The sequence below is a fragment of the Typopeltis vanoorti genome, chromosome 7 (assembly GCF_054136105.1).
Source record: "Typopeltis vanoorti isolate ZY-2024b chromosome 7, IOZ_Tvanoo_1.0, whole genome shotgun sequence".
Lineage (NCBI taxonomy): Eukaryota > Metazoa > Arthropoda > Arachnida > Uropygi > Thelyphonidae > Typopeltis > Typopeltis vanoorti.
Window position 1 is genome coordinate 16,031,288 of NC_143555.1, and position 13,501 is coordinate 16,044,788.

At 35.9% G+C, this 13,501-nt stretch overlaps 1 protein-coding gene across 1 annotated transcript in view; it reads right to left on the bottom strand.

Moving 5' to 3' along the window:
• LOC150104511 (WD repeat-containing protein 26) overlaps positions 1 to 13,501 on the bottom strand; it is a 400,251-nt gene that overhangs the window by 116,859 nt on the left and 269,891 nt on the right. Inside the window, exon 10 of the mRNA XM_090395688.1 lies at positions 694 to 839. Within this exon, the coding sequence (XP_090251814.1) occupies positions 694 to 839 (146 nt within the window). The remainder of the gene's footprint in view (positions 1 to 693; positions 840 to 13,501) is intronic.

Consider the following 13,501-nt stretch of genomic DNA (forward strand, 5'->3'; position numbering starts at 1 on the left):
TGGAAGAGCCCATCATCTCCACGACCAAAAAAGGCGAGGCAGGTCGGCAGCTCGACCAAGTGCATGCTCATCGTCTTTTTCGACATTCGCGGCATTGTACATCGAGAATTCATCCTCAGGGGCCAGACCATCAATAGTGAGTTCTACTGCCAGGTTTTAAGGCGTCTGAGGAAGGGCATACGGTGAAAGCCATCGGAGCTGTGGTGCGCGAATAACTGGATGCTCCGCGACAACAATGCACCCTGTCATCGAGCTCTCCTCACACGCGAGTTTCTCGCCAGAAACAACATGATCTCACTTCCGCACCCACCCTACTCGCCAGATTTGGCTCCTGCAGACTTCGCCCTCTTTCCGAAGATGAAGATCCAGCTCAAAGGTCATCGTTTTGACACCATCGTGGAGATCCAGTGCGAATCGCAGAAGGTGCTTGACATGCTTCAAAAAGAAGACTTCCAGGACACATTCCAGAAGTGGCAAGAACACTGGGAGTGCTGTATTGATATGCAAGGGGACTATTTTGAAGGTGATAGTGTGTAAACATAGATAAATAAAGTAATTTCTCGTAAACAGAGCTAGTCTCGAAACTTTTTGATACCACCTCGTACAAACTTGTTAATTTTTATATTTCAATTCTCATTCATTCATTACAAATAAAAAATGATCTATACGAAACTAGTTTGGTATAACACTCACACATTACTGTCTGTAAGATCATCAAAATTGTAAGCTCTGATCCTATGGTGAGTATCAGCAGCTAGGACTGTTTTTCCATCCTCTCGACACCATAAACACTGAACTCGAACACCTTCCCATGAATCTAACACATTTCCATCTAAATCCTTTAAAAATAAAAATTAATTAATACCATTAATTCAATAGATAAAATACATCGGATAAAATTACTTCAATAAATAAAAGGACTTATATAAGATGGATGGTTTGAACTTGAATGGATTTGGTATTTGGAGTATGAAAAAAAGTGCTGTTGAATGGAGCGAGACTAGACGTACAACATCAGGGAAACTGCTCTTAGTTTCACTTTACTGCTCCCCCACTGCCTAGAAAAACTGCAGTTGAGGGAAGCAGTTGAGTAAGTGTTCAGATACCAATAAGGCAAGAATGTACAAAAATGGATAAGACAGTACCACTTGAGGGGAGGGAAGCAATTTGCACTTTATGTATACTAATGCCAAGAGAATTCAAAACAAGGGGGGGGCTGATCAATGCTAATGGTAGGGAGATAATTAAAGCAGGCAAAATAGTTGAATTGCCAAGTGACCACTTGTCAAGGATATATCATCCAGGTAGAGATATTTCAGTAACAAGAGGGGCAAAGGATGACATGGAAATACAGACAGATAAACTGGAGGTGCATAGGATATTACAGAACCTTCATGTGAATACAGCTATGTGATTAGATGGAATATCAGCTCTAGTATTACAAGAAGATACTAGGGAACTGGCTAGCCTTTGACACACTGTTTAACAAGTCTAAAGGTTAACAATTACTGACTGATCAGCACCTCAGGAGTAGTCGTCAATGTCTTGGAGAAGTTGGTTAAGACAAAAATCCAGGAATGGATAGATAGAAATAGGATAGTATGTGGAGTATAACAGAGTTTTGTGAAAGGGAGGTTATGTCTCAGTATACTTTTTATAATAAAGTGGGAACTGAGCTGGATAAAGGTAATGGTGACACTGCTGGACTTTGCAAAGACATCTGACAGGATACTGCATGGAAATGAATATGAAGTTTGTGATGTAGACAGATAAAAGGATAGCTTGATGAAGAGATGCCAGACAATAATTTATTATTATTATTAATACGTGACCCCTCAATGAGTCTTTTGGAGATCCAAAGACTCATCGAGGGAGGGTACCTACTCTACAACTCTCTGTCTCCACTCAATCCACAAACTACAACTACACCAATGCCATCTATCACCCACCACTAGTATTTTCAGACAACTACAAACATCCATGCCCATGGTGGGATTCGAACCTGCAGCTTTTCGGCTAGGGAGCGGATACGCTAACCACTAGGCCAACCAGGCCGGCATTTATTCAGGAGTACAGTCCAGTAAGAGGCCTGTGAATAGTGCTGTGTCACATCACTAGTCACACGCCTTCATACCAGGAAAAATATTCAGCTGTTTCAAAATGACACAAAATTGGGTAAAGCAGTAGTTAAAAATGATCGTGAAATTCTGCAGGATGATTTAAATACTGGCATAGATATGTGGCAAAGTATCAAATTCTGCATTTTGGGGTGAAGATATTACTAGCTGCACACCTTTTGATGGAACTGTACTACAGGAAAATCATGAAGCCAGGGATTTGGGGATGTTGGGGGATGGATAGAGAGTTGAAGTTCAGAGGACATATTGCAAAAGTGGCTAAAACAGTTCATAGGATTTCCTTGCTGAAGAACATCCTGACAAGCACAGATAAGCAGGTTAATATATATCTTTATAAGACCTCAACTGGCTTACACTGCTCAGATTTTGTCATTTGGGTTTCTTGAGAATGAGGAAGAGGTGGAGAGGATCCAGAGGTGAGTGACCAAGATAGTGGCAGGTCTATGGACTTAAAATAGGTTGAAGACTTGTGGGTTACAGAAATTGGTTGACAGGTAGCAAAGAGTCAAATACAATGTACTGAACTGTTTTATAGGATTAAATTAAACTTGGCAAAAATTATATTCTTGTTTAATATGTTAGCCAAGTATAAGCAAACTTTGTTTGCATAAAGTATCTTCATGACTAGTCTATTTGTATATAGAGATTGGTGACTTCATATCAATTGCCTAATATTTTATAGGATGGATAAAGAGGAAATTTTTCTGTACAAGTCTGGAGTAATGGCAGAGAAAACTAGGGGACCATCCCTGTAAACTGGGCAAGATAGTTAGCAAGGGCATGAGGACTAGATATTTTGTCTAAAGAATAGTGAATGAATTCAAAGCAAAGTATGACAGATATTGTGGAAATATTATTTAGTGATTGGCATAATGTTTAGAGCCTTTCTCAATGAGTCTACAAACTCCATGAAGTTGCCTGTGCAATAACAAATAGTGACAATAATAATAATTAATGTATAATCACCAATTCTATAATGAAATCAGACATTTTATATTTTTCATGAAAGATTTCATACCATATAATGATAGTCATGGATTTTGTTACCTATTTTATTACAGACCTTCTGATTTGAGGTGGTGTTGTATGATGTCATGCTTTTGTTAATTTTTTTTTTTTTTTTTTTAAATCAATGTGTCAGCTTTTCCTGTTATTTTAAAAATCTATCAGCTGCGCTATTTACGGTATGTCTCTGTAAAGAGATTGTTTTTACTTCGAATGTTAAGTAATAATACACAAAAGTTCAATCTGATTGGTGCAATGACTTTTAACTTTATTTCTTTTAGAATCGAAAATTACTGACTCGAGTACCAAATAAAAAAATATATGCATTTAACAAAACTTAAACATTTATTACTGAAATAAAAGGCAACAGGCTTCACTTTGGCGAAGTAAAATATTCAAAATTAAGTGGATATTGAATACCATATTATTTCTTAGCCAGATATAGAAAACTATATAAAGGTCAGTGAGACCAAGCATAAGCCAACACCTGGTAGTGCAATGATGGGCAACTCGTAGTAAAGGTGGAGTAAGCTCCAATCACTGTCTTTAGTATTCACCCATAATGTAAAACACAGCTCCTAGGAGATGTATTATTGTTCTACATTATGAGAGAAGGTCACTACCCAGACCTGTTTCGACCTTTTTTGAGGTCTCATCAGTGAGTAGGTAAAGTTTCATACAGTAAAGAAATAAGCACGGACTACTGAAACTTTAGTATTACATCTAGGCCTATCTACTCACTGACAAGACTTCAAAAACGGTCGAAACCAGTCTGGGTAGTGACCTTCTCTCATAATGTAGAACAATAATACATCTCCTAGGAGCTGTGTTTTACATTATGGGTAAATACTAAAGACAGTGATTGGAGCTTACTCCACCTTTACAACGAGTTGCCCAGCACTGCACTACCAGGTGTTCGCTTACGCTTGGTCTCGCCGAACTTTATATAGTTTTCTATATTCGGGTATGAAACTCTTATATTAGATTCCCTATTCTTTGAGTTTCTTATTCGGCTAAGAAATAATGCGGTATTCAATATCCACTTAATTTTGAATATTTTACTTCGCAGAAGTGAAGCCTGTTGGCTCTTATTTCAGTAATTGTATTTGTGCAACTTTTGGTGAATCGTACAGTAAAGAAATAAGCTCTGACTACTAAAACTTTAGTATTACATATAGTTCTACCTACTCACCGACAAGACCTCAAAAAAAAGGTCTAAACCGGTCTGGGTAGTGACCTCTTCTCATCATGTAGAACAATAATACATCTAGGAGCTGTGTTTTACATTTTGGGTAAATAATAAAGACAGTGATTGGATCTTACTCCACCTTTACTACAAGTTTCCCAGCATTGTACTACCAGGTGGTGGCTTACGCTTGGTCTCATTGAACTTTATATAGTTTTCTATATTCGGCATGAAACTCTTAGATTAGATTCCCTATCTTTGAGTTTCTTATTCGGCTAAGAAATAATGTGGTATTCAATATCCACTTAATTTTGAATATTAAACATTATATAAATTTTAAATAAAATTACATAAATAACTATAAAACTAATTGGATCCAATAATTAAAGGTGCCAAGAAATTATATTCTTGGTTTAATCCTTTATCCAAGTGTAAGCAAAGAAAGTTTGCAGCAAAGCAATTTCATGACTGGGCGATTCATATATAGAGGCCAATGACTTCACATCACTTGCCTTAGTATACCATAATGCAAAGCACATATACATATGGACATGTATAATGCTATGCATTATGGGAAGGGCCACTACCTAGCCCAGTTTTGACCTTTATTGAGGTCACATCAGTGGGAGCCAGACCCAGAAGTGATACCAAGGTTAAAGTATTGCAGAGGTCATGTTTCTACATACAAGTAGCCAAAGGATATACTATGAATTAAAGGCATCAAGAAATTATATTCTGGCTTCCACTGATGAGACCTCAATAAAGGTCAAAATCAAAACCGGTCTGGGTAGTGACCCTTCCCATAATGAATAGCATTATACATGTCTGTAAGGATATGAGCTTTGCATTATGAGATACTAAGGCAAGTGATGCGAAGTCATTAGCCTCTATATACGAGTTGCCCAGTCGTGAAATTACTTCATGTGCAAACTGTTTGCTTACATTTGGATAAAGGATTAAACCAAGAATATAATTTCTTGGTACCTTTAATTTATAGGATAACCAAGTGGAAAAACTTTTAATAACTGGATCCAAGGCCTTCAAAAATAAGTCTACACTTGAGAGATTCTCGTTATCTTAAGAGAATAAAATCATTCAGTCTCTGACTTATTCCATTACTAGATTTGTTGAACATATACTTAATCATGGCTAATAGACTCATGGCCAACAAATGGACTAAGGATTAGATAATCTGGAAACCACCATTCTTCTAGACCCAAAATTGAAGTTTCCCCAGTCCCGAAAATACTTCAGGCACCAACTTTGTTTGTTTACACTTGGATAAAGGATTAAACCAAATATATAACTGGTTCCCTCTGTACTAATGTGCCCATGGAAGATGAATTAATTATTTTAAAAAGATAAGTTAGCCATTCTGAACTCGCTGCATAAATTCTGGTTATTTCTTATATAAAAATAGTATTTACAAACATAGCTTTGGCTTGGCCATGGACAACCCGTTGTCTTCTATACTGGCAATCATATATTTAGAAGCCTTTGAGGAAAAAGCAATTAATTTCTTCCCATTGAAACCAAGATTATAGAAAAGATATACAGATAATGTCTTCTTAATTTCAAGCCATAATCTGGATTCCCTAAGAGTTCTGGAACCTTTTCAATAATCAACACCCAAGAATGCAATTTACCACAGAGCTGGAAGTTATCAGTTCTCTCCTGTCGCTATATGTCAAACTTACGTGTGTGTCAGAAAAACTGAAGATCTCTATTTACAGAAAATCCATGCATAGTAATAGATACTTTCATGTGCAATTTCACCATTATCTTTCCCAAAAAAGCATGGTGTTTACTCCATCAGTAAAGAAGATTAGATCACCAAAGAACTCGAGTTCCTTCTGACAACCTTTTAAACCATTATTGTAAGCAAACCATTAATAAGCTCCTGTTTAATCCACCTGATCATCATATTGAAGATAATAATGATGTAAAAGGTACAACTCTTTTCTGTATATCAGCTCCATTTCACCAATAGCCAAAATTCTGAAAAATATAAGATCTGCACTTCTTTTACTCCTCTAACCAAACTTTGTTCTTTGCTTCGTACAGAAAAACCAAAACATGACAGTTCAAAATATCCAGTAGTTTTTTGGTATAACTGTAACTGCAATATACCATATTTTGGTCAGACAGAAAAATCTATTGAACTACAGATGAGATACATCATCTATGGCAGAACTAGGGCTGCTGCTCTATTCAGTCACATTTTAATTCTGCTAATCATGACAATGAAGGTTCAATCACTTGCCCACTGATATGGGATAAAGTAGAAAACATTTTTAGGTGCTATGATGAGCTTGAAAGAAAAAAATTATTAAATCAACAGAAATTGTCCTCAATTCAGTCCACCTTAATACTAAATGTCTGACAGTTACTCCTTAGCCATCCAACTGTGGTATAAATGAGAATAAACCCACGTGAACATGCTCAAAAATTTTGTGGGATCAAGAACACCTTCAAATGTCAGCAATTTGTTTGTAACTTAACTTATAGCTTTTGTTCTCTAGAAATGCATATATTTTGTGTTTTTCTTTTTTCATTCCATGTTATGCACCTAATGAAATTTTTTAGGAAGATAATACTAGTCATGCATTAAAAAAATAATAGTTTTTTTGACTTTGTTATCCCTTGGCTTTTAGTCATTTAAATTTCTTCAATTAGTTAGCAAAGTAAATCTGTTGCACGCGCACACACACATATATACAGGCAGCCCTCGGTTTTTCGCCTCAATTCCATTCCTAAAAAACAGGAGTAAACCAAATCGGCATAAAACGAACCCAATTTTAATGGGAGGTACAAAGTTATGTTCCACACAGTCAAAAAAATATGCACATGAAGTATGTGTAACATTATTATATTTAAAGCTTTGATAATACATACACATATTTGTTAAAATAAAATTATTAATAATGAAAACAAAACATTATATACAAAAAATATGAAACTTCGAAAAGATATTACATATTTCTATGTTGAAGTTCCTGGTTTCAGATAACCTACATTTTTTTTGAAAAAAGTATCCAGTGTTAACTGCCTAGATTTTCTTTTCCTTTCTTTAAGGAGTTCAGTGTAAGGTCGAATAGATGCGATTACACTCCTTTTTACATTCGCACTCCGTTCCCAATCGTGGCTCATTTTGCAGAGTTCATCAGTCAATGTCTCTATGCTTGCAAGGTTCTGCTGTAAGTCAGCCATTTTTATATCTTTCAGAGGATCTTCTCTGTTTTCTTTCTCCTCCTTTGGATGTTGACCTAACTGTTCAGCAAATTCTTTTAAGTCTTCGTTGGAAAGCAGCTTATCATGGCTCTCTAAGACTTCTGTCACATCTTCAGCTGTAATATCGTCCAATCTCACCTCTCGAGCAAGCTTGGTAATGTCTTCAATAACATTCTCCTCTTGCTCTAATTCCCCAAAGTCGTGCATAAATGCTGGAAGAAGTTTTCGCCATGCTTCTTTTAAACACTTTGCTGACACTTCGTTCCAAGCTGCCTTGATGTTGTTAATGCCTTCAAAATATTGATTGACTGCCAATTGCCTTTAATAGTTTTTCCTGAAGTGTCCAAGACTCTTACCATTTCCATAAATGTTATACAGAGGTAATAGGCTTTGAAGATTGATATAATCCCCTGATCCATCGGTTGAAAAAGCGATATTTTGTTTGGGGGCATGTAAACAACCTTGACATCCAATGGTGTTCTTACTTCAGCAAGGTTTTAAGGATGTTCAGGGGCATTATCCAAGAGAAGCAATGCTATGACTGGCAAATCATTTTCTTTACAGAAGCGAAGCATGGTAGGACAAAAATAATTTGTGTACCAATCTATAAAAACATCTTGTGTAACCCAAGCTTTCTTGTTCCATTTCCAATAGACTGGCAGCATGACTTTTAGACCCTTGAAGGCGCATAGTATCTGTGAATGGTACACCAACATTGGTTTAAGCTTCTAAGTTCTAGAGAGATTTGCACCCAACAAAAGCGTAAGTCTATCTTTTGCAGCTTTAAAACCTGGAGCGGAACTTTCTTCACAGGAAATGAAGGTGCGTGATGGCAATTTTTTCCAGTAGAGCCCAGTCTCATCAACATTAAAAATGAGAGCAGGAGGATAATTTCCTTGTTCTACACAGTCTTGAAATTCTTTAGGAAAAGCAGCCGCTGCCGCAACATCTGCATTTGCAGCCTCATCACATAATTTGACACTATGGCACTTACTTCGAGACTTAAATCTCATGAACCAATCTTTGCTTCCTAAAAATGTTTCTTCGCCTCCATCTGTCTTTTTAAGATTCTCAAAAATTGTTTTTGCTTTCTCAGTTATAACAGCCTGCATCAGAAGAATGTTTTTTTTTTTTTGATTCAAGTCATCCACCCATAATGATAAAATTTTTTCATTTTTTCATGAAGTTTACCCCTGCTATGACTTACATGTTTTGCATTTAGTACTGACGTAGATTGTTGCGCAGACTGTTTTATTTTATCTGCATTTTTCATAATTGTAGTAACAGTTGATGGAGATAAATTCATACCTCTACAGACATTAACACGTGCCTGCCCATCTTCCATTCTTCGAATCACCTCCACTTTCTTTTCAAGTGTGATTGATTTCCGCGCCTTCTTAACACCAAGTTATGCTAAACTTTTCTGCACGTCTTTTATCAGGCATGGTATGTAATTATACTTGATCAATTTAAATACGTATGTATGTAAAAAAATTAAATAGAACAATTAAGTAGATTCAACAGTAAAACTAGGTTTGATACATATACGTCGTAGTAGTTCTTTAAACACTCAAACACTAGAGTGCCTGCCAGCATCATTTCTCAATCAGACCACACTACAGTAAGAAAGCATGCGCAGGCATCTGGTGTAAATTGAACCATCATAAACCGAGAGCTGCCTGTATTTAGATTTCTTCAATTACATAGCAAAGTAAATCTGTTGCACACACACACATTCCAGATAATGGACCTTGAAATGAAGGAAATGAAGATCAAACATTGGGTAGTTATTTTCATTTATATTAAACTGAAGTTATTATTCTAACAGAGTAGCTGTCTCCATAATTTTATTATAATGAATGCTGATCACTATGTAACTATGAAAGAAAGAAAACTGGTTGAACGCATGCCCAGAGATGGTGATGCAGACCTATGAAGAATACACAGCAGTTGTTTCTTAATTAAGTGGAGGGTTGATAACTTGCTTGCTCCATTATTTTAGAGAAGACTGGGGTGCACAGTGGCTCTAGCATGGTAGCCAAGTTTTTTTGAATGATTGGGTTATTGGTTTGTTTCCATATACAGTTTCTCACAAGTAAGGATTACACAGTGGCTCGAATCTGGTGACAAAGTTTTTTTGAATGACTGGGTTATTTGTTTGTTTCCATATACAGTTCCTCAACAAGTAAGGGTTACAAGGTAGCCAAGTTTTTTTGAATGATTGGGTTATTTGTTTGTTTCCATATACAGTTTCTCACAAGTAAGGATTACACAGTGGCTCGAATCTGGTGACAAAGTTTTTTTGAATGACTGGGTTATTTGTTTGTTTCCATATACAGTTCCTCAACAAGTAAGGGTTACAAGGTAGGCTAGGTGGTCTTACATGGATCTAGAGCAGTAGTAGCATCTATAGTGGCAACTGCTGATTAAGTGATAGGTCTCTAGGTATTGAAGATGACTGTTGAACTTTTTACATTATTTTGAAGAAGACATGTGAGAGCAATGGGTTAGTGGTCTGATGGCAGGCATTCGTTATTTATTTATTTATTTTTGCAATGAGCTGATTATAGGCATCTTTCTGACTTCATAATGGTTATGTTCTGTGAAACTTTACATAAATCGATTTTTAAGTTGGAATTTGATCTACATAAGATAAAATACATGTTAATAGTTTTTAGTAAGTCAAAAATAAAAATAAAACATGTTTGAAATATAGTATAATAAGCACATATAAATGAAAAGAAATGGGAAAATTAGTTACTATCAATCATGATTTGTCTAGAGATGACAGGATAGTGGCCTTTAATATTTCTTAGTAACAGGCCAATATATATCATCTATCCCTCTTTGCACTTTTATGAACCATGTGGAATTGGTTCTATCTATGTTCTTGAATCATGCCACTTCAGCTGCAATTTCATGGACTATAAATACCATCTCATTGGTTGCAAAAAACATCATGATTCTTCTTCTTCTTGGGTAGTAAAAGTCTTGGTCTTACTGGCTTCTTCTGGCTTCATTATATCTAAACGAATTAGGCCTTAATTTGACAATTCTGTTCCACACACCTCAACTAAGTCATCCATGTTGTATTTCATCACTCTATAAACATAAATGCTCAACAAGATTTATAATTTTACCTTTCACATCTTCATACATCTTATTCCTCTTAAAAAAAATTAAACATAGTAGCGTAGTTTTTTTACACATGGAATTTAGAATTCTTTGTCACCTCTTGTCATGTATTTGCAATGCCTTGATAAATACTGTAATGTTGGCAGATGTCTTGGAGTTTCATTTATATATCTTATTCTGTGGCAAACAAGTGACTATGCAGACAATATGTTCTGAAGTTTGCAAGAATCACACAATCTTCAGATTGTGTATGAGGGTGGTGTGAAAAGTTCTCGGCTTAACAATGAAAAAACGAATTTATAATTTCAAAATTATTTTTATTTATCAACATAATCTCCCTTAAGACTAATACATTTATTCTAGCAATGCTAGAGTGCCATTATCCCATCCCTGTAGCGGTTCTCAGTAAGATCTGCAAAAAACCTCTCTACAGCTGCAATCGCCTCTTGATTCAAAGAAAAACGCTGTCCAGCGAGGAAGAGTTTTAGTTTTGAGAAGAAATGGAAGTCAGAGAGCCAAATCTGGGGAATAGGATGGATGTTCCAACAATTCATAGTGCAGATCTCTTAATTTTCCCATTGCCAAAACACTTTTGTTGGCAGGTGCATTGTCCTGATGAAAGATGATTTTTTTTTCTTCTGCAAACCGGGTCTTTTCTCACGAATTTTTTCGTCTAGTCTGGTTAAAAGATCGGAATAATATTTCCCAGTTGTTGTTTTACCCTTTTCAAGATAATTAATAAACAAAATGCTTAGCATCCCAAAACACCGATGCCATGACCTTTCCTGCTGATGGAACAGACTCTGTCTTCTTTGGCGCTGAACAACCAGCTTCTGTAAACTGTTTTGACTGCTGTTTGGATTCTAGTGTGTAATGGTGAATCAGTCTCATCCATAGTAATAAATCGATGCACACAATCAGTTTTATTCTTGTTAAAATGCTCCAAGCACTGTTCAGAGATTTTCATGCATGTGCATTTTTGATCTGCTGCGAGCAAGCGTGGCACCCACTTTTCATATGCAATTCTTCATGCAAAATATATATCCTACACGTTCTTTTAAAATGCCTATAGCCTCAGCAATTTCATCTGCTTTTACTCGCCGGTCATCCAATACCATATCGTGAACTTGATCAATGATTTCTGGTGTTGTTACACTTTTTGGATGTCCTTCACGTGGATCATCTTCAAGGCTGGTACGGCCATGTTTAAACTCAGCAGCCATTTCTTAATTGTCGAAAACAAAGGAGAAAAGTGCCCATAAACTTCTTATGAACTTCGAATTAATTTCTTTTGGCATTAAACCTTCTATTACAAAGAATTTTATAACTGCACGATACTCAATTTTATCCATTTCAAGGAATACAGACAACACTTTTGCTTCAGACAGCTGTAAAACACAAACTACTTGATAGAATGACTTGCAATTTCACATGGATGCATATGACAGATGTACAAACTTAGAAAAAAAAATCTCTTGCCGATAGTGTTGCCATCTATGGTCGAGGCCAAGAACTTTTCGGACCACTCTCGTAAGTGAAGTTGTGGATGGCAGAAATAAGCCTTTAATATCAAGATGAAAATCACTCAAATGAATAGAATGATGTCTGTGTGTGTGGGGGGGGGGGGTGACACTGTTGATAACAAGTAAAATGGTGAAAGGAATGGATTTTCAACAATATTTTTTTTGGATATGAAACAGTCAATGAATAAACCATTAAAAATAGGAATGATAATAAATGGGAAGACTTGAGTTACTGATACTCTTTAATGCATGGAGATTCTTGGTATAATAAACCAGGAGTGGTTTAAACTTAGTCACCAGATGCATTACCTCAAATAAAACAAATAAAAGACAAAGCCTATCTTTAACAGCTGTGAAACTAGGCATTATTTTTTAAAACAAGTCAGCTGCATTAGTCTTTAACCCATGTTCACTGTGTTGATGCTCAAGACCTGTTTTATGTTATAATTCATGTTCAATGATAATTTCTTTTGATATTATCATTGAATACAGTTCACAGCAGCTCTAGCATGCCCAGTAGCAGTTTTAACCAATTACTTTCACATCCTAGAAATAAGTATGATTTTTAGGCAATTAAACAATCCATTACTGGTACGTTTTTCAACATACCTTGGTGTTTGGCTTTAACATTAGTGTCAAGACTTTTTTTTTTTTCCTTTTAGCCTTTGCAAGTATCATCAATAAGCTTAAAGGAGTGTATTTGATCTTCCATCCAAGCAACCATTATTTGATCATAATCACTGCCTTTTAAGAGTGCAGATCATTTCATGTACTCTTCTATATGAATGACAACCTTCATATTCCTTGTGGAAGCTAAGAGATAGAGCTCACATGCTGTATCCGACAAGCTTTGCCCAACTACAAACATCATTATCATTTTAATTTCTAAATCAATCTTATGTTTATGAGCATGTCGACTGCTCTTACTGTACCTCGTGCACTTTCCAGTCATGATTAAAGCACTGAAATATTTTATAACATGACAATGAAATTGAGCATAGTGGTAACAGTGTAGGTTAGTCTCATAGCGTAAGATGCTTGCAAACTGAAACTTTAACGATGAGGTTATGGAAAATTTTATCTCAGTATGAATTGAATATATTAAATCACAAGTGTCAGTACTGAAACAGATATCACCTGAGAATAAAGGGGTGTAAAGAAGACAATGAACAGGTGTTAATTCTGGTATACAACTTTTGAGTACAGCTGGGATAATACATCATCAGAACCAGGTGACTGTTTTTGGTATCTAAATTATGTAAGATCGTTTAACCTCTCATGCA